General features: G+C 48.0%; 1 protein-coding gene across 1 annotated transcript in view; it reads left to right on the forward strand.

The window, feature by feature from the left end:
* The first annotated feature begins 2,513 nt into the window (after nucleotides 1-2,513).
* Nucleotides 2,514-18,713, forward strand: part of Atp6v0a2 (ATPase H+ transporting V0 subunit a2) — a 28,742-nt gene continuing 12,542 nt past the window's right edge. The window contains exons 1-9 of the mRNA XM_051205079.1: nucleotides 2,514-2,743; nucleotides 6,254-6,332; nucleotides 8,757-8,854; nucleotides 10,249-10,386; nucleotides 11,790-11,878; nucleotides 13,817-13,943; nucleotides 15,404-15,486; nucleotides 16,587-16,680; nucleotides 17,258-17,470. Of these exons, the coding sequence (XP_051061036.1) occupies nucleotides 2,627-2,743; nucleotides 6,254-6,332; nucleotides 8,757-8,854; nucleotides 10,249-10,386; nucleotides 11,790-11,878; nucleotides 13,817-13,943; nucleotides 15,404-15,486; nucleotides 16,587-16,680; nucleotides 17,258-17,470 (1,038 nt within the window). The 5' untranslated portion in view covers nucleotides 2,514-2,626. The remainder of the gene's footprint in view (nucleotides 2,744-6,253; nucleotides 6,333-8,756; nucleotides 8,855-10,248; nucleotides 10,387-11,789; nucleotides 11,879-13,816; nucleotides 13,944-15,403; nucleotides 15,487-16,586; nucleotides 16,681-17,257; nucleotides 17,471-18,713) is intronic.

Below are 18,713 nucleotides of genomic sequence, written 5' to 3' on the forward strand. Positions count from 1 at the left end.
GAATACATAGAGTTTTCTCCTTCTGCCATTTGGTTCTGGGTTGGAAGGCAGGTTGTCAGCCTTGTGTAGACAGTGCCTTTACCCATGAGCCATCTCAGCATTACTTTAGTCTTAAAGTACTGTAGACAAGGCCAGCCTAGAACACACAGAGATCTGCTTGCCTCTGATGCCTGAATGCTGAGAGTAAGGGTGTGAGCTGCAATGTCTCATTCAGCTTTCTTAAACAGGCCAGGACTCCCTATCCAGGAGCAGTACTGACCATAATGGACTTGGCCCTCCTATATCAATCAGCAATTAAGATAATTCACCATGGACAGAGCCATCAGATCTGTGCCACCCCTCAGCTGAGAATCCCTCTTCTCAAGTGACAACATGTCATGTCGACAGTAAAAACTAACTGGTCCAGGGACATTTGAGCTGAGACCTAAAGGAGTCAGCTTTGATGAGGTCCAGAGGGCCAGTATTTTAAGCTGAGGGATTCCAGAGTTCAAATATGTGGACCAGGAAAAAGTTGGAGGAGGTGTGTCCTAGTGAAACGATCCAGGACTATGGTGAGGGATTTGGATTTTATTTGGAACACAATGAGAGAAGTCAGAGATTTTAAGCACTCGTCTAACAACCAAAGGGTGTATATTTGGAACAGAACTTTATGGCACAGAAAGTGATTAAAACTCTCCTCCTGGCCGGGCAGTGGTGGCACATATTAATTCCAGTGCAGCTCTTTGTGAGGTGGAGGCTAGCCTGGTCTACAGAGCTGTTTCCAGGATAGCCAAGACTACATGAAGAAATCCTCATCTTGACACCCCCCCCCAAAAAAAGACTCCATCTGACTCCCATTAAAATATGCTTATTTATAGGGGCTGGAAAGATGGCTCAGTGGTTAAGGGCATATATTCCCCCTTCAGATGACCTGAGTTTGTGGTCCATGTCAGGTAGCTGACTGCAACTCCATCTCCTGGGTATCTGAATCCTCTGGCTTCTGCAAGTCATACACACACACACACACACACTTACTTTAAAATAATACATTTTTGAAAATTTATTTTTTTAAAATTTGTTTTTTTAATGTATAGTGTTCTGTCTGCATGTATGCCTTGCAGACCGGAAGAGGGCACTAGATCTCATTACAAATGGTTGTGAACCACCATTTGGTTGCTGGGAATTGAACTTGGGACCTCTGGAAGAGCAATCAGTGCTCTTAACTGCTGTGTCATCTCTCCAGCCTTAAAAAAATCTTTTAAAAAAGACTCATTTATGTGTGTGCTTGAGTGTATATATGTGCAGAAGTTACCAAGGTCAGAAAAAGGCATTGGAGTTCTGGAAATTGGAATTACAGGTGATTGTGAGACAAGTAATCTGGATCCTGGGAACCCCAAAACCTAATGCAAGAGCTGTAAGTGCTCTTAACTTCTGAGCTATCTCCAGACCCTAGGACTCATTAAAACAACAATTACAACAAAAATCTCCTGAAGTTATTAAGTATACTTGCCTAAAATGTATGAAGTCCTGGGTTCCATCTCCAGCCAACACAGACTCAATGTGATAGTGCTTGCCTTTAATCCCAGAACTGGGAATGGGAGTGTAGGAGTTCGGAGACAGGAGGATCAGGAGTTCAAAGCCATCCCCAGCTACTTCTAGAGTTTGTGGCCAGCCTGGGATACATGGGACCCTACCAAAAAAAAAAAAAAAAAAAAAAAACCACCAAAAAAAACAACAACAAAAACAACAACAACAAGCAAATAAAATAGACCTCCCATCCTCTACTGCATGGTCTTACCCGTGCACACATGGGCAGCATTATTGGATTTAGTGGATCATCACTAAAAAAGACATGAAACTGTAGGGAAACGTTTTTGGAATACTGGGGGAGTTGGAAGGGGAAACGGACTGAGTTGATATTTTTCGTTGCGTGCATGTAGGAAATTCCGAAAAATAAGGAAAATCAAGAAAGAAGTCCACAGGGTGTGGTGGTCATTTGTAGACAGAGGAAGGATGATCTTTGTAAGTCCGAGGTCTACCTGGCCTACATAGTGAGTTCCAGGACAGGCAGGATTACACAGTGAGACCTTGACTCAAAAAGAAAATAAAAATAAAAATAAAAGTCTTTAAAGGGGCCGGGTGTGGCAGCACCTCCTAGGTAGAGGCAGGCGAAATCTTAAGTTCGAGGCCAGCCTGGACAGCCCGGCTACATAGATTCTGACTTGAAAAAACAAAAGCCTTCAAAAGGATCTGGCCGTAGTGGGGCACACCTACGATCTTGGTACTGGAGAAGCTGAGGCAGGAGAATTGCGAACTCCAGACCACCGTTAACTCCACTGCGAGATCCCATTTCGAAAAAGCATACTCCAATGAAACAAACTCTAAAAGCCGCGCAGGGTCCATCCCGCTAGCGTTCCCGCCTCCTGTGCACCGGTTGGGCGAACCGTAGTGACGGACTGCCACAATAACAACTGTTCATTGGTTAGCCTGCGATGGGCGGTTCCCCGGGGCGGAACCGGAACCGGCTGCGGCGGTGGGCGGGGCGTGACGGGTAGCTGTGGCGGCGGCTGGTGGCCGCGGTGGCAGCGGTGCGGAGCCCCATGGTGCCGGTGCGCAGGCCGCGGCGGCTGAGCGAGGTGGCGCCGCCATGGGCTCCCTGTTCCGCAGCGAGAGCATGTGCCTGGCGCAGCTCTTCCTGCAGTCGGGCACCGCATACGAGTGTCTGAGCGCACTGGGCGAGAAGGGCCTGGTGCAGTTCCGAGACGTGAGTGTCCCGCGGCCTGCGGGCCTATGCAGCCCAGGACTGGGTGCCGCCAAAGTCGGCCGGCGCCGCGGGGACCCGGGCCGGGAGGTGGCTTTGCAGGGTGACCAAGGAGGGTCCCTCTGAGGAGGTGGACTCTGAGCCGAGACCAGAGTGGGACAGGAGCTGTCAGGGAGAAAGAGGAGGGTCTCGGAGATGGCTTTGCAGGGTAGTCAAGGAAGACCCCTCCGAGGAGGAGGACTTTGAGCTGGGATCGGGATGGAACAGGAGCTGGCAGTGGGAATATGTGGAGGAGGAGGGTACCCAGCAGTGGTTTTTCTGGGTAGCTAAGGAGGGGCCCCTCTGAACAGGAATAGGTGGGAAAAGAAAGTCTGAAAGAGGAATGGGTAAGTGTGACAGGTTGTGAGTCCCTGGGTAGAGGGCTTTCGAGTTTTAGACTCCTGTGTGATGATGCGCCGGCATTGTTGACAAGTGACAAGGACCTGGGTCACTGTCAGTATGTATGGAATGGAGGCTGTCTCTGCAACTGTAATAACACACTTGCGAACGCAGCCATTGGCTAATTTTCAATCTCTGTACAACTAGCCTCCAAGGGCCTTGTCCAACTTGTTCTCTCCTCATTTCCCATGAGTGGCAAGGGCCCAGGAATTTATTGGCATTAATAAACAATTGTTGGGTGAATACATAAGCTTTTATTGAGTGACTTCTGGCCTTGGGGACTCTGAGCAAGGCAGATGAAGAATGACCCTGTGCTCTTGGAGTTCATAGTCTGGGAGGATGCTAGGTAAACACTGGCCATGAGCTACAATGGTAAGTGCTATGGAGGAGGAGAACGATGCAGAGAGACAGCCGAACAGGTCCTGATTCCTACTGATGGAGTCGAACCCTGCTAGTTTGGGCTTCTGGCCATTTTCCTGTGTCTTTCTGATGGGTCCTTACTCTCATCTGACATGGGTGATCCTTGCTTCTTCATGGGGGACTCCTGAGTGATAGATGAGGGTGCAGGCAAGACATAGTGCATCTTCCTGAGTCCCAGAGCCACTTGGACTACAGCCCTTGGATCTTCATACCTGACAGGTAGGGTGTGGTGCCGTGAGTGGCACCAGAAAGATCCAGGCCACAGTCGCAAGGGAAGCAAGCTTTTATATCAGGTCTATTTCTTCCATCCTGTTAGGACTGAAGCCAAAACACTTATCATGCTTCAATCTCAGGGGCTGAACAAGCACTGTAATCAGCTCAGAGCCTCAGGTTTCACTAAGATCCAGGCTGGACTCAGGGTCCTTCGAAACAGGGAGTGGATGGATGAGAAAGTGCTGCCAGTCTTTGCAGGAGGGAAATGAAATGGAAATATTTTTCTGAGTCTTGAGGAGAGCTGGGCATCAGGTGCCTGTAAGCTTTGGGGGAATTTATGGGGTGGGATCACCAGCCCTTTTTGGAGAAAGGAGGATTAGGAGTCATCCCCAGCTACTTCTAGAGTTTGTGGCCAGTGTGGGATACATGGGACCATATCTCAAAATGAAATGAAATGAAACAAATAAATAAATAAATAAGGGGTGGGCAGGGCAGCTCAGGGATTTCCATAGTGACTACAGTGGGAAGATCTGGAAAAAGACAGGCTGTGATCCTGAAGGGACAGCTGGGCTCAGTTCCATCTTTACTCTGAGGACAGCTTTCCTTCTTGGCCCTTTGGTTGCTGGGACTGGAAAGACAGCAGGTGCTGTAGCTCCATCATCTCTGCCTGCTCTTCTGGATTTGATGCTAGTCATATAGACAGTCTCTGGAGCTGGGCATAACATTGCAACAGTCTGGAGGCTGAGGCAGGAGGATGGAGAGTTCAAGGCTAGCCTGGGCTCCATAGGGAGAGATCTCAATAAAATGAAAAAGGAGGCAGGGAGATGGCTCAGCTATTAAGAGCACTTTGGGCTCTTGCAGAGGACCAGAGTTCAGTTCCCAGCACCCGTGCCAGGAACTCACAGCGGTCTGTAGCTCCTGCTCCTCAGGCACCCGCACTCATGTGCCCTTACCCAGACAGACACACGCACAGACATAATAAAGTAAATCATAAAAACCAACCAGACAAAGGGGTCCATTGAAATGTACCTTTACAACATTAGCTTTGGATTGAGGTAACTGCAACCTTAAACATTTTATAATCCATCCAACAGAAACAGTGACTGTCTAAGCTGCTGCTGCTGCTGGGTGTTTGTGTCCTGGTGGCAGGAGCACAACCCCTCACAAAAGATCCCGCTGTTGGGTTAAGAGTTAAGGCACCGCGGAAAGGGAACTGGCAAGTGGAGTGGCAGACAGGGCTGGTTCCTGGCTCCGATTCCCACTACTCAGTTCCTCAGCAGCCTCTGTGTGTCTGATTCGTCTGGAGGAGAGTGACCTCCAGAAGTGAAAGGGAATGAGATGGAGAAGTGCCATCCAGTTTTGAGCTTCCTTCTGGTTAGTGCTTTAAAAGTGGCTGAGAATCCCAACGAGAGCTGAGGCTTTGGGAGCGGCTGCTTCTTGGCTGTTTGAGCAGTTTCACACCAAGTCTGGTTGTGGAGCCCAGTGCAAATGCTGCACCAATACACATTCAACTTGCATCCTAAAAATGCCCAACCTTGTAAATGATGATTATTAAAGTAGGATATAAGGTGGTCACGGTGGCACACATCTTTAGTCCTGGCACTCAGGAGACAGAGGCAGGTAGATCTCTGAGTTCAAGGCCAGCCTGGTTTACAGAGTGAGTTCCAGCACAGCCAGGGCTACAGAGAGAAACCCTGTCTGCAAAAGTCAAAAGTCAAAAAAAAAAAAAAAAAAATATTGCTGCTATTGTTAAGAATAAAGTAATAATTACTGTGTGTGATTTAGGAAGAAATTAACATGTTAACTTTTCAACTCTTTTGAATCTGCTTTATTTACTTATTTACTAATTTTGAGGCAGGTCTTGAACTCCAAATATAGTTGGAGATGACCTTGACTTTCTCACCCTCTTGCCCCACTCCCATGTGCTGATATTGTAGGTGTGTGCAGCCACACCCCGTTTTATGTGCCTCCTGGGTGCTGGGCAGGCACCCGACAACTGACCTATACCCCCACTAACTTCCAACTGTTGGAGTTTGATGTAAATTTTTCTCTGACTCTGAGGTTCCTGTTCTTACAAGTTTTATAACCATAGTCATGGTTTTTCTTTAAATCTATGTTTTTTTCATGGATTACTTCTAAGCCAAGGGCTATTTTCCAGGCATTTCTGATAGCAGTTTGCAACCTGCTATCCAGAAAAGCCCTGTGGGTTCTCCTCTATCAGTGGCTGATGGCAGTCCTTTGGCAGTAATATTTTTCTTCAGCCTAGCTCAGTAGCAGAGTGTGACATCAGTACCAGCACATTTTAAATGACTAGATGAATATAAATAAAATTTAACGAGGCCTGTATTTGATCCCACCATCAAAATGTTTTAAATAACTAGGTTAATAAAAACAAATGTAAAATTTTAGGAGCTTAAAACAAAATTTTCTTCCTTTTTTCAGCTCAACCAAAATGTAAGTTCTTTCCAAAGAAAATTTGTTGGTGAGGTAAAGAGATGTGAAGAACTAGAACGAATATTGGGTAAGTTTGTCTTCTATTTTAATAATCTAAATAGTTTCATAGAAGCTTATCTATTTCTTTTAGAAAATATAGACAATAGAAAGGAGAGAAGTAGCCTGGCTGATGGAGCATGCCTTTAATCCCAGCAGTCGGGAGGCAGAGGCAGAGGCAGGCGGATCTCTGAGTTTGAGGCCAGAGTAGTCTACCAGGACAGCAAGGGCTGTTACACGAGAAACCATGTCTTGAGAAACAAACAAACAAGAAAGAAAAGGAAAAGAAGGGGGCCAGGTTGTTCACATTCCTGCAATTCATAGGTAGTCATTGATACAAGTGTGTATTGTCTTTTCCTTGTCCCATAGGCTGTAGAAGGAAGGATTGCTTAGGTGACTCTTGTTGGCCCTGTCTCTCATTTCATGGTCCTTGCTGTGGCATCCCTCTTGAGTATAAACTTAGGTTCATCATTTTTATAAGTTAAAAGCCTTGTATACATGTTAAAATATTACTTAATTGAAGACATTACTCAGGAACAAGAAAGGCAGGAAACAGCTGATAGCTGGCTTGCTATCAGTTGGTGTTTTGCAGGGTTTCCTTTGTGAACGGGTTAGGTTGGTGCTCTCTGCTTAACTCTAACAACTCAGTAGCCCTCGGTGTTTCCTTCACCTCTAAACCCTGTAGGACTTACCCCAAAGTGGTCTGGGTCTAGGAGAGTCTTGACCTTTAGAATGATTTCTGATTGTTAGTGGTTGCTTCAGTTTGTTTTTAAACAAGGGACTGTATTTTTTTTAATTCTTTGAAAACTTCATACATTTATACAGTGCATCTCGACCATATTCACCCCCCAACTCTCTCCCTCCAACTGTTCCCCAGTTCTTCAAACACTTCTCTCTCCCAGCTTCCTGTCCGTTTGTCTTTAATGACTTACCGAGTCCACCTAATACCACCTCTGTGTTCATGGGTGTGGAGTATCCATTAGAACATGGGCAGAGTGGTGGCCACAGCCCCTAAGTTAAGTGACCCTGCCTACCACTACCACAGTTGCTATCAGTTGCTAATAGCTTCTCGGCTACATATCCCCCTTAGTTAGAGATTTCTTTTTTCCTTTCTTCCTTTCTTCCTCTCTCCCTTTCTTTTCCTTCCTTTCCTTTTTTGCTTTTTTTTTGGTGAGTGAGGTAGATCAGGTCTCATGTAGCCCAGGCTGGCCTCAAACTCAGTATGTAGTTGAGGCAGAGCTTGAACTACTGATCCTCCTCCATTTTCCTCCCAAGTGCTGGCATGACAGGCCTGAGCCATATTTGAGACTGGGTCTCTCTGTGTAACAGCCCTGGCTGCCCTGGAACTCACTTTGTAGACCAGGCTGGCCTTGAACTCATAGTGATCTGCCTGCCTTCCAAGTGTTGGGATTAAAGGCATGTGCCACCATATCCAACATATTTTTTATTATTTTTAATTATGTGTGTGTGTGTATGTGTTTCTCTCTGTGTACACTGTGCAGATGCCCTTGAAGGTCAGAGGTGTGTTGTATTCCCCAGAGCTAGTGTTACAATGTGGCTGTGAGAGGCCCAGTGTGGGTGCTGAGGATTGAACTCAGGTCCTCTGGAAGAACAGCCAGTGCTGTTGAGTGCTGAGCCATCTCTAGCCAACACTTGAACTTTATTTAAGGGTTTTTAATATTAACAATAACATTTTTAAAAAAAGATTTGTTATGCTTCATCATGTGGATATGTTCACATAAGTGCAGTGCCCAAGGAAGCCAGAAGAGGGCATCAGATCTTCTTGGAACTGGAGGTATAGTTGTGAGCTGCCTGACATGGTTGCTGAGAGCATTGCACTGAGCCACCTCTCCAGCCCTAACAGGAGACCATGCTGGCCTCAGACTCACAGAGATCCCCCTGCCTCTGCCTCCCAAGTGCTGGGATTAAAGGCGTGTGCCAGCCTTAATGTTGACAGTGATTTTTAGTCATGTGTAATCTCTTGCTTAAGGTGCTAGTTATTTGCATACTAGTAGATTGTGTGGTGGAGTGAGGCATATTCCTCCTATAGGAGTCACTGGACAGGTCGCTTGTGAGGAACGAGGCTTCTGGAAGCAGAGCAGAGTCACCTGGTGCCTCTCAGGGGAGCCGCGCTCTGCTCTGACCTTGTCTGTCAGGTTCTCTCTGAGGACCCTGGAGGGAATGCCAGCTTGCCGCCTTTGTTGGGGGGTACAGGCCTGTGCCTTCAGTGTGTTCCCAGTCTTCCACAGGAACAGGCACACAAACATGTTTTAACCTGGGTTTTAAAGAGGAAAGGAGCTGGGAAGCTCTAGCCAGCGTGTGCCTGCCTCTCTGGAGGAAGCTGCAGGAGGTGACAAGGACAGGCAGGGTCTGCACACAGCAGGTTGGGACTGCTGGGGCTCTGATCGCAAAGGGGCACAGTGAGACCGTCTGACCGTGCATCTTATTTTCACAGTGTACCTGGTGCAGGAAATTACCAGAGCTGACATTCCCCTGCCTGAGGAAGAGGCCAGTCCTCCCGCACCACCTCTTAAACATGTTCTAGAAATGCAGGTAACTTGCTCTTGAAGACGCTGTCAGCCATATTCCTGGGGCTGCCTGGGCTCTTCCCGGAGCTGTGGCCTGAAGTAAAGGACAGTGGTGTCACACACCCTCAGTGGCTGTAGTTCTGTTCTGTCTGACTGTAGAGGACCGCTGCTGGAGGGAGCTAAGGAGAATTTGTTGTGCCATGGCAGGATTACCCATTGTAGCACACCTGTCCCTGTACTGGTGCAGGCCTGGGCTTCATGTCCTTCCCACTCCAAGCTCCCATCAGGAACCCAGAGGCCCAGGAAGACCTGAGTGGTCCCAGGTAGCTGGCATGTTGAGGTTGAAGGCTATGGCATCATTATCCCACCTCTCTGAGGCTCTAGACTATTTTTGGTTTTATCTTTTTAATCTTTTTATTTATTTATTTGGAGACAAGGTGTCAGTATGTATATAGCCATGGCTGGCTTAGAACTTGCTGGCCTTGAACTCATAGAGCTCTGTTTGCCTCTGGTCCTGAGTGCTGGGGTTAAAGGCTTGTACCAGCAAGCCTTTCCTTCTAGACTTTTCTTGTTAGGGTTTGGCACTCAGTAGAAATATGCTGGCTCTTCAGCACTCTTTTGAAATAATTGCCATAGTATTGCTGAGGCCCTCTGTGGCCTGCCGTTCTGTCTGTCTGGGAGGAAGTAGCCAGCCACTTGGTGCCTGAGCTCACACCAAGCACGTCACCCTCCCAGTAGCTGTGGCAGTCCTCTGGTTTGACTGGATGGCCTGGTTATGATGGAACTGTGGACAGGGCCTTGTCATTGCATACTTATGGACAGCGATGCGGCTGATGGTTTGGGGATGCAGAGCACAGTAAGGAGCAGGGAGAGATTGTTTTGAATGAGTTTGCGTTGGCTCACTTGTTTTACAAAGTCTGTGTCCATGGTTTGAATATGTAAGAGAGCAGGAGAAGGAATCTTGATTTTAACTGTCGAAGCCTATATCTTCAGTTGTCTGGTGGGACCAAGCAGAGACTTGGAAGCTGGAGGCAGGAGAATGTTCAGAAAAGGTGACCTTATGTTGTTTCCATTGCAAACAAAAGAAATATAGGTTGGATGTGTGGGGTGGACAAGCAGCTGAAGGCCAGCAGCATCAGGGCCTGGGGGAGGGGGTGTGTGTGGCCTGCAGGTGCTGGGGTCACTGGGTTCACTGCAGCCTGCAGGAGTCGATGGCAGGTGGTGTGATTCGCACCCTGAACTAAAATGAGCTGGTGAGCCTTGCAGACTTGATGTGTTCTCACACCATGTGGGCATTCTGGCTCTTTATTGGGCACTGTGGCTGTTTTGAGTCTTGGCGACTGGGATGGCGGGGAGGTTGTCAAGTCAGGCTGCACCCAGGACTTAAGCCTGCTCTCACCTGCAGCCGTGTTGTTGTAGGAACAGCTGCAGAAACTCGAGGTGGAGCTAAGAGAAGTCACCAAGAACAAGGAGAAGCTGAGGAAGAACCTGCTGGAACTGGTGGAGTACACCCACATGTTGAGGGTCACAAAGACCTTCCTTAAACGGAATGTGGAGGTACATGACAACAGGCGAAAACACACCATGAAAGTCCCCTGCCGTTGCTCGTGGTTTTGCTGTCAGCTCATTAGATGAGCTGCCTTTCGTTTTCAGTTTGAGACAGTCTTGTGAATCCCTGGCTGACTCACTGTGCAGCTCGCCTTAGCCTACTGGCCCTTGTGCGTCTGCTTCCCCAGTCGGGAATTAAAGCTGGCTTTGTCACACTGGGCAAGCACCCTGCCAACTGAGCTATCTCTGGCTCTGCGAAAATGTGCTTTTTTGTTTCTGAGACCAGGTCTCACTATGTAGCCCAGGCTGGCCTTGAGATTGGAGTGATTGATTTCCCCACCTCAGCCTTCTGAGCGTTGGCATTACAGGCAGGAGCTGCCATGCTTGGTGTAGGTGTGTTTTTGTTTCATCTGCTTTATTTTAGGCTGTGTTGTTACTTCTTCCTGTGTTGGTGGTTTTCACAGACACTACTTCCTGCTGTGAGATGCTTTAGTTTTCAGTTGAGAAAAAGGGTTTCTTTTTTTTTTTAACTTAAAAAAATGTTTAAAATATATTTTATATGTATTGATGTTTTGTCTGCATATATATATATATGTATATATGTATATATGTCTGTACACCACATGTGTGAATTGTAGAGGGTTGTGAGCCGACATGTGGGTCCTGGGAATCCAGCCCAGGTCCTCTGGAAGTGCAGTCAGCACTCCTAACCCTAAGCCATCTTTCTGGCTTCTATTTTATTTTACTATTTATGTGCATGGATGTTTTGCCTGCATTACCAAGTGTGCAGATGGAGGCCCAATACCCTGGAACTGGCATTATAGTTATGAACAGTGATGTGGGTGCTGGGAATTGAATCCAGGCACTCTGGAAGAGTAACAAGTGCTCTTAGCCACAGAGCCATCTCTCCAGCCCCAAGCAAAGTGTTTTCTGATCATGAGAAAAAAAAAAAGAAAATCTTTGTTTTTCTAAATGGCTGTGAGCAGATGTGTCGAGAAGAACCTCTCATGAGTGAAGACTTGTTCACACAGGTGTTGGAGGCTTTTTGGGCTGGGGGTGTTTGTGTGGATGCCCCTCGCCATATGCTCAGAGCACTTCGTCTTACTTACGGCTGCGCATGGGATGGGCCCCTTCCTTTCTGAATTTGCTCTTACTTGTGCTAGTTGTGACCCTAGATACAGTTATTGTCTCTTGAACCGAGGTTCAGCCTCACGTACAGCCACTCCCGTGTGTGAATGTCTTCAAGCAGTTCACCCGATGAGCACGGCAGGGCGTCTCTTTCTTTATGGTGCAGTTTACCCATCTCAGTTGTCGTTTGTCCCTGGTGCTCAGGTTGTACCATCCTCCGTGGACTTGTCTGGGTGCTTGTGAGGGTGCTTTGTTAACAGGTGCCCGCTTCCATGTCTTCCCAGTTTGAACCCACTTATGAAGAGTTCCCTGCCTTAGAGAACGATTCTTTGTTGGACTACAGCTGCATGCAGAGACTGGGCGCCAAGCTGGGGTAGGTGACGCTGGGCACCAAGCCCTTCTGTAGAATAGGAGACATAGGCCATAGTGCGGGTGAATGGGTCATTTACAGCCTGGGATTGGCCCAGAGTGAGAGTCTGTCGGAGAACACTGGGCTCCTGTACATTGGACTTCATCACACAGGATTGACATAGCAGAGTGCTGTGGGGATTTCTTCTGTTGGTATATTGAGTCGGAAAGAACCAATGTCTGTTCTTCAGTGTTGACTGGCACGAGCCCAACATAATTAGTTAATTGTTTCCACCAAGTCCTATGGTGGAAACATGGGGTTCTTCTGGGGTGATGGTTTTTTGTTTTTGCGTTTTAGTATTTTCTACATTAATTACTCATGTGCCAGGAGTCAGAGGACAGCTTACAGAGGTCAGTTCTGTCTCGCCATGCGGGTTCTCGGGTTAAACTCAGGTTTTGATTTTAATTCCAGTGACTGCTTCTGTCTCTGCACTTTTGTTTCCTCTGCTGTTTCTTCCTCATTCTCTTTTTCTTCTTTAGACAAGGTGTCCTCAGACTCTCCGTGTAGCTGAGGGTGACCTTGAATCTCTGATCTTTGCTTCAGCCTTTCAGGTGCAGGGTGGCAGGTGTGTTAACACGTCTGGCACTGCTGTCTCTTCTTCCTGCTTACCTGACCCAATGAGAACTCGTTTCCTGTGTAGTCTGTGACTTTCTGGTTTTTTTGTTTTGTTTTGTTTTGTTTTTTCGAGACAGGGTTTCTCTGTGTAGCTTTGTAGACCAGGCTGGCCTTGAACTCACAGAAATCTGCTTGCCTTTGCCTCCTGAGTGCTGGAATTAAAGGCATGAGCCACCACTGCCCAGCAAATTTTAAAATTCTTTTTAAATTTATTACTTTTTAAATTTTTTATTTGATTTTTTAAATTCATGATTTTTTTTTAATTTTAAAAATGTTTATGTATATGGTTGTTTTTGCTTGTTTGTATGTCTGGACACCATGAATGTGCCTGAGACTCACAGAGGCCAGAAGAGGGTATCAGATCTCCTGGAACTGAAGTTATAGTCTAGTGTGAGCCACTTCGAGGGTCCTGGGAATTGAACCCTGGTCCTCTGGAAGAACAGCCAGTATTCTTAACTACTAAGCTATCCCCTGCCCTGTTTTCTTTCTTTTTGAACATTATTCTAGTGTTTGGGGTTGGTGCGTGATATGCGCATGGAGGTCAGAGGGTGACTTTTCGGAGTCCGGTTCTCTTTCTACTATGTAAGGTCGGGCATGGCTGCAAGCATCCTCACTCATTAAGCAGTCTTGTCAGCCTCTTTTCCTTTTTTGTGGTTCTAGAGATGAGACTCAGAGCCTGGCACATTCTAGACAAGTGTTCTGTCACTGAATTACATCTCCAGTTATGGTATGAAGTTATGCTCATTTAGAGAGACTGCTCATACTCTGGTAGCTTGGAGTCTTGTCAGCTCAGGCTCAGTTTTTGTTCTTAGAACAGGATTTTTGTTGGTGTTTAAAAAAATTTTTTTTAATTTAATTTTTGGAAGTGAGATAAACTTATGCCAAAGTCCTGGCTGAAATCTGTGCTGTGGCTGTGTTCTCAGGGCAGACTTCTCCTGTGTCCATCACCGCAGCTGATGTGGGTAGATGGCTTTGAAGGCTCCTTTACCTCCAGGCCACCACTCCTGTAAGGAGCAGCCCTTTGGGCCGGAAGTCCTGGCTGTGGTGGATTCTGCCCCATCCCTGGTGCTTACTGTCATCTTCCACACTGGCATTTCCAGGGTCTTCATACCTGAGTCAGCACAAAGAGCAGAGCAGCTGCATATCTGGTTTGGTCTTGAAATTCCAAGACTTTCCACTCACTAGAGGCTCAGCTGCTTCTACAATGCTTTGTGTAGCCTGTGAGTTTCTTGCTGCTTGGTGATTCTTACACCAGCCTCTAATGCCGGGCTCTTCACTGTCTCACAGATTCGTGTCTGGCCTGATTCAGCAGGGCAAAGTCGAAGCATTTGAAAGAATGTTGTGGCGGGCCTGCAAAGGGTACACCATTGTGACCTATGCAGAGCTGGATGAATCCCTGGAAGACCCTGAGACGGTGAGTGCCTGTCACAGGCTGAAGATGGAGCCCTTGCCCAGTCAATGTGCACATTTGTCCTACGATTCTCCCAAGTCTGGGCTTCTAGACCCCATCTCAGAAAGCAGCAGCTCCGTGTCTAAGGTTCAGGCCAGAAGCCTCAGGACACCCACCCTTTCCCCACTCCACTCTGTCCCCAGCCTCAGAGGCTGGACTCAGAAACAAAGGGAGTCTGGGTCATTCTGGTTGGATCTTGGCGTCCTTTTCTTGCCTCTAGGTTGTAGCATCCCTGACCTGCACTATTACACTTGCCCCAGCTTGCCTTGGTCTCCTCCAGCATCCAGCTATCCCTGCCAGGGCTTCTCACTCTTCTTAGACTCTTCCAGTGGCTTCCTCTTTACACAGCAGAAAGCTCGAGCCCTGTGCTGGCTTGGGTCTTGTCTGTCCCCAGTTGCTCTGTTTTTCTCGTGCCCTGTCTGTCCGTTCAGCTGGCTACCCTCTCCCAGCATGCATCTCTGCTTTTCCCCATGTCCACGTGGTTCTCCTGCACCTTCACTCTCTACACTCGGCAGCCATCTTTCCCGGGACCTTCTTTCCCACCTGTTTAAGATGGCTGGCCACGCACACCCTGCCTTGCTGCTTGCCTCTCCAGCCTGTTTTTTTTCTGTGCTGTTCACTGCCATCTTGTCAGCCTGACCATAGCTCCCCTGGCTTGCTGCTGTTAGCCTTGGCAGCTCAGCAGTGGCTGGCAAATGGGCAGAGCACCCTCAGCTGTGTTCCCACTACCGGGAACTGAGCCTGGCCCTTGTTCACACGTGCTGAGTTCTGCACATCCCAGCGCAGCTTCGTAGAATTCTGTGTTGTTGAACATTTGTAATGATGGCTGGCTCTCATTGTTCACAGAATTATGTTGTTAAAGTCACTGTAAACACTCAGCAAATATTATGGGGTTTCTCTGCTCCTGGGGCAGCATGGGCTTACTCCTCCTGAGTGTCACTTCCTCAGTGAGCCACGTCTGTCTTTACATTGTGTTTCTCTTTGACTGCTTGTTTACTGGGCATTGTTGATTCTTGGGAACTACACTCAGATTGGTGATGAGTGAGACCCATTCACACAGATTTCCAGAAGACTCTTCAACTGGATTCTAGATGTATATGTTCCTTGGTGGTCATCTTAAGCAGTACCATCACCAACAAAACACATACAGGGACATTGTGGCAGTAATGGAGGAGGGCACTTGGTTATAATTAAAAGCTGAGCTGGGAGGAGGCAGAACTCGGCCTTGTGTTCTCCCACTTACTGGGGGTGTGTGGCTCTGCAGATGCCTGTGAACTGGCATATGCTAGCTTGGGGATTGTTGGTGAGTGGTCATGGATCTGCTGCAGTAAAAGTGACTGCACCTATGCCCCAGGCAGTGAACTTGGTGTGGAAGAGTGAGAGCTGCCAGGCACAGACTTGCCATTCTGTGTTTGTTTTTGTAGGGCGAAGTCATAAAGTGGTACGTGTTCCTGATTTCCTTCTGGGGAGAGCAGATTGGTCACAAGGTTAAGAAGATATGTGATTGGTGAGAAAGGTTGATTTCTTCCCTTTTTTCAGTACTGGGAAAGGAACGAGGCCCTGTCAGTTGCTAAGCAGGCTCTCTTCCCTGAGCTACATCAGGCCTGTGCTTCTTTTGGTCATTTAATCCATCTAGGACTTGTGAGGTGCTGGTTAAACTGTCAGCTTGACACAAGCTGTAATCACCTGGGGAGACTGTAGGGTATGGGATCCCTTGGAGCTGCAGCTACAGACTGTTTTGAGCCGCCATGTGGGTCCTGGGAACTGAACTTGGTTCCTCTGGAAGGGCAGCCAGTGCTCTTAACGCCTGAACCATCTCTCCAGCCATGGCTTGTATCCTTGCAGTAGACATGTTTTAGTGTGACCAGGAAAGCTGGGCCAGCCCAGTGAAGCCCTTTGTTACCTTTACCAGGCGACTCTGGGGATAGGGCTGGTGGCTCCAACAGAGAGGCACAGCTCAGCAGGCAGAGTGGGGTGACTGTGGTTTCAAGGGAGCATCATGCTTCCAGTATTGTCTGGATGTCTGAGACTGTGGTGCCTGCAGTCTATGGCTCAGCCTAGACAGTGTCAACCCCCAAACAGTAGCCAACTTGAAGTTATTATTCTCCTGCCTCTGTCTCCTGAATGCTGGATTACAGGCTGTGCATCACCCTCCTGGCATGTTTTTTTAAGGTGTGGTTTCTGCTTGTTTGGTGGTTCTTCCCCTCACCCCCCAAGACAGGAGACAGAGGGTTTCTCTATGTAGCTCTGGCTGTGCTGGAACTCACTCTGTAGACCAGGCTGGCCTGGAACTCAGAGATTCACCTGCCTCTGCTTCCCAAGTGGTGGGATTAAAGGTGTGCACCACCACTGTCCAGTTTGCTTGATGCTTCTTAACCTCAGGATTTTGGTGCATTTCAGGAAGGCAGGGTGGGTTGGATTTGAGAGTGTTTCAAGACCTATTTACTGTAGCAGCCTGCATACAAGCTCTCCCCATAGCAGCTGTGGCCTCTTCCTTGGAGTACTGCCCTGCCTGGCACTAGAGGTGGTATGCCTGGCATGAGTAGATCCTGGTGTTGGTCCCTTCTTGTCCCACAAGACAACAGACTATTGAATTCTGTCCTCTAGTTACCACTGCCACGTCTACCCATATCCAAACACGGCTGAGGAGCGCAGGGAGATTCAGGAGGGGCTCAATACTCGGATCCAAGATCTTTACACTGTGAGTAAGCCGGGGCTCGGGGCATGTGAGAGACCATCTGCTTTCTCTGTTAGGCTAGTGGCTTGTTGCGGATGGTCACATGTATTCCTGACATTGAAAATCCCTGTTTTGCAGTTACAAAGCCAGGGGTAGTGGAGGGACTTAGAAAAGCTCTTTGTGTATCTTCAGTATGATGCTGAATTGTCCTTTGACCATGGAAGACAAGCTGTAGTGGTGGGCGTCACCCCACCCGCCTGTTTAAAGCTTGAGTTTCTCTTGATGGTGTTGAGGAGTCTTGATACCAGTGATAGGATGAGATTTTCACAGGTGGGAACGGAAGGGCTGGAGATGGGAGCTGGTATTGGGTTAGGCTATGCCTGGGTGTAGGCCAGAGTCAAAGGGCTGTTTGCGTCAGTCAGATCACCCTTCTGCCAGTGACAGGATGTCTAAGCTCTTCCTGTCTGTTCTAGGAGGCCACCTGTGTGTCCCCTGCAGAGCTGGCAGCCTCTGGCCATTCCTGGTGTTATTGCCATGGGAACAGGTGCCCTGAACGGAGGTCAGGCTGTTGGACAAGAACCCCCCACGCTTGTTCCTACAGGTGCTGCACAAAACGGAGGATTACCTGAGGCAGGTGCTGTGCAAGGCCGCCGAGTCGGTGTGCAGCCGCGTGGTGCAGGTGAGGAAGATGAAAGCCATCTACCACATGCTCAACATGTGCAGCTTCGACGTCACCAACAAGTGTCTCATCGCCGAGGTCTGGTGCCCCGAGGTAGACCTGCCAGGCTTGCGCAGAGCACTGGAGGAAGGTTCGGTAAGGCTCCCTGCCCCACCAGGACCCTCAGACCCAGACCACTTAAGGACATGGTGTGTCACCAGCTGGACATGGTACTTCAGACTTGTGATCCCAGGACTGCTGAGGCTGTGGCAGAAGGATGGAGAGCTTGAGGCCAGCCTGAGATATCGTCTCAGACAACCCGGAAAACATTTCTGAGTGCTGGGAAGGGGCTTGCCAGCACTGCTTTCAGACAGGCTTTGAAGAGTGAGTCTCTGGCGTTGGACAGATAGCTCAGTGGTTAAGAGCCTGGGAATTGAACCTGGCTACTCTTCCAGAGGACCTAGGTTCAATTCCCAGTGCCCACATAACAGCTCACAACTGTCTGTAACTCCAGTTCCAAGGGTTTGACACCCTCATACAGTGTAACAACAATTCACAGGAAAAATATAAAGAAAGAAGTAGAAGAGTTGGTCTCTTAGGCACTGTGGGGAGAACATTCTAAGCTGTATTTCTGAGTAAATAAAGCACTGTTCAAATCACAAGGCAGATTGCCACAGAAGCACTTCCTCCTGGATACAGCCTCTTCAGCCCCTCCCCTGGGCCACTGCTTCACTCCTGTTTCATCTCTGTCACACACTCCATCATAGGAGGCCAGATAAGATTTGGGATAGGCAGCCTTTCTTTTTCTCTCTTTTTTAGTTTCCAGAGATCTGGAAAGTGCAAAGGACAGTGGGTAGTGGCTGGTCTGGCTGCCTGACATTGGCTCTCTAAACAGCAGATTGCTTGTTCTTTCTGCTGAATAAAATGTCTCTTTTCATGACCAGATTCCTTTGCAGACACACACCTTGGTTTATTACCTGGTTTTCAATCCATCAGGTGCTTTCTGGTTACAAACACTACTGCATGGAACATCCCGTGCGTGACCTTTGAAACTTAGCATCTGCTGGTCTTCAGAAGGATTTCTCCAGCTCTGGCTCTTGCTAAACAAGGCTGGGTTCCTTCCTGTTTGCCAGAGAGGCACTTGGCTCACTCTCCATGTTGACATGCACGCCGTTGGCTCTTTCCCCTGGCGTTGGTCTTTTTCTCCTGTTTTTCGTTGTGGATGGTGCACATTTCTAGGCAAGTGTGCAGAGAAAATTCTGCAAAGATAAAGTTTTGCTTTTTTCTTACCCACTTTTCTTTTTTGTATATTAGGTAATGTAGTTTTGTCTAACTTCCTCCTTGCTGAGCACTTTAATTTTTATTATGCATTGTGTACGTGTGTGGGTACTTGTGGAGG

Source organism: Phodopus roborovskii, unplaced genomic scaffold (genome assembly GCF_943737965.1).
Source record: "Phodopus roborovskii unplaced genomic scaffold, PHOROB, whole genome shotgun sequence".
NCBI classification, from domain to species: domain Eukaryota; kingdom Metazoa; phylum Chordata; class Mammalia; order Rodentia; family Cricetidae; genus Phodopus; species Phodopus roborovskii.